The following is a 2,471-nucleotide window of genomic DNA, read 5'->3' on the forward strand; positions in this document are numbered from 1 at the left end:
ATCACCTTCGCTCTGTGCTCCCTAAAAAAGCCACGTCACTACTTGCCATGCATGTGTTGTGAGTGAGGGACGAGTGAGCGTGAACATACTGGAATTCTAAGTTTCCAAGACAAGGAATACATTCACAGCACGTGCTCTCGCTGAGAAGTCTGAAAATGATGACTACAAACAGCGTTTCGCACGCTACCCTTCACTGATGCTTTGACATCACTGATCACAGTGAGTGACTGGGGCCATTCCAGGCCGATCGACACCGAGCTTCGCGTTCTTACAGTGCGTTACGTGCTCCAAAAGCACGGCTACCCCTTCGGACCGCTTCCTGCATTGCACTTCTGGCCCCTATTTAGATGTCCTTGGAGGAGGTGATGTGAAAAAAGCCTCAGGTGTGTCTTTGTGGGTTAGTGAAACACCGATGGCATTTACCTTAGAGGGGTGGCTTCCCAAGCTCCTTGCAGGCAGTAAGTGCAGCAGAGGCAGCCATCTAGAGTGGACGGGATCTGGATTAGGGATGGGTAAACAGGTTTGGATTAAGAAAGAACTAAACCAAACCTCTACCCAGAAACTGAACCTAATCTAAAGTTTTGCTTCAGATTTGAAAAAGGTTGGTTTTCCCACATTTCGCTTCCCTTTACTCTATTTATATCTGATAAAAACCGTCCTTTGCTTCCCTACCTAGTCCCCAGGTTTATCCACCTCCTGCCAGAGCAAAACTCAGACATGAAAATGACTGGGAACCTGAGAACTACCTCTTCAGGGTGGGCACCTACTTAGTGTGGCTCATGCTAAATAAATGTTTATTTTTGTACATGGACAAATTAACAAATTGTACATGGACAAAAAAGTACCAAAGCAAGAATACACACAGTACTGTTAGTAACGGTATTAATAGAAATATTTGAAGTCACTGCAAAAAATACTGAGCACGAGAGCAACACTGAGATGTCTTCCACTTGTTAATAGCTCAGAAGTTTATTATTATCAAGGATGCCAAGCACACGCAATTACCCGTGAAGCCAGCTGTAACCACACAGACTTGGCACTTCAAACATGCCATGCTTATAGAGAAGAGAAATGTGTAAGGATGGTGCCTGGACCAAACTCGTTAGGAGAAAAGCAAGATGAAAGAGGTGGGGTGTAAATAAATAGATAGATATTGAGAACAATTTATTAAATCAATGCCCAGATGTTCAAAACAGAACACAGTGGGACAGTTGTGCCTAGAAATTGAAGTCTGATGATCAGAAGTGTGTGAATGGGAAGACCAGGAAAAAAGAAAAAAAACTGAACCACACAGGGTTGATTTTGTTGTTCCCACTGAGAGCTCTGTTACACAGAAGTTCAAGACTGGAACTGTGTTCCTCCAAACGTAAGCAAGGATCACTGCTCCCGCCAGTGAAACATGCTCATCGGGGCAGAAACGTAGGCAATTACAGAAATATGAAACACCATTTCCAGAACCTGCCCAGGCATGACCCTGCAGATCGAAGAGCACTGAGGTCATACTCCTATGTCATCCTCCAACCCTGCTGCGCTGTGCTGCGAGAAGAGCAACCCTCAGCAGACGAGAGGTAACACACCTCACACAACCACTGTGGGTTCCACCAGAACATCGTTCTGCACTGTCAGGCTCTGACCCAGGAAATTGTTTCAGCACACAATTTTAAACACACGTGCAGTTTCCATTAATTCTGACAAGAACGAAGGATGTGCTTAAGGGCTCTGCTGGACTGGAGTCCCACTGCATGAGAACATTGTTCTGCACTGTCAGGCTCTGACCCAGGAAATCGTTTCAGCACACACTTAATTTTAAACACACGTGCAGTTTCCATTAATTCTGACAAGAACGAAGGATGTGCTTAAGGGCTCTGCTGGACTGGAGTCCCACTGCATGGCACACAAGAGGGTCAAATATCACACTAAGTTTAAAGATGATCCAGAAATCCGAACCACTTGGGATCAAATTTAATTACAAAGAACTGTACAGTAACGTGACGCTTTCCAGTGATTTTGTAAGAAATGGCTGGAAGGATTTCCTTACTAGTTCAGAGTTTACAATTACCTCAAAAACAAAGTGTGTATATACTCACATTTTTCCAGTGTCTGCTTTTCTGCAGCCGTACACTTCACCAAATCCCCCTCTTCCTATTATTCTATGTACACTAAAATCATTCATGGTCAGCTGTAAACACAAAAAAACAAAGCAAATCAAAACGAAATGTTATTTTTCAGTGCTAAAAAAACTGCTCTAAAAGCATCTAATCTATTAGTGTGTTAAGATAATTACTGTAATTCATATAGCATTTATTGTTCTGGAAAAAGGAGCCCCTTACTGCTGGTGTTTCAACATACTTGCAAGCACTACCGTCTGGAGTACAAACTGTTGATGCCAGACTGAGTCTCATTGACAATGCACAAGAGAAGGGCTGTTTTCACAGACAAAGTTGCTGTAAGAGAGCAGCGCGGAGGGACGG

At 43.6% G+C, this 2,471-nt stretch overlaps 1 protein-coding gene across 1 annotated transcript in view; it reads right to left on the reverse strand.

The window, feature by feature from the left end:
- Positions 1 to 2,179, reverse strand: part of LOC104509028 (beta-adrenergic receptor kinase 2) — a gene marked incomplete at its 5' end in the record, with an annotated part of 22,131 nt that extends 19,952 nt beyond the window's left edge. The window contains one exon of the mRNA XM_010150830.1: positions 2,088 to 2,179. Coding sequence (XP_010149132.1) covers positions 2,088 to 2,179 — 92 coding nt within the window. The remainder of the gene's footprint in view (positions 1 to 2,087) is intronic.
- Positions 2,180 to 2,471: the final 292 nt, after the last annotated feature.

This window comes from Eurypyga helias, unplaced genomic scaffold (assembly GCF_000690775.1).
Source record: "Eurypyga helias isolate BGI_N326 unplaced genomic scaffold, ASM69077v1 scaffold38574, whole genome shotgun sequence".
Taxonomy (NCBI): domain Eukaryota; kingdom Metazoa; phylum Chordata; class Aves; order Eurypygiformes; family Eurypygidae; genus Eurypyga; species Eurypyga helias.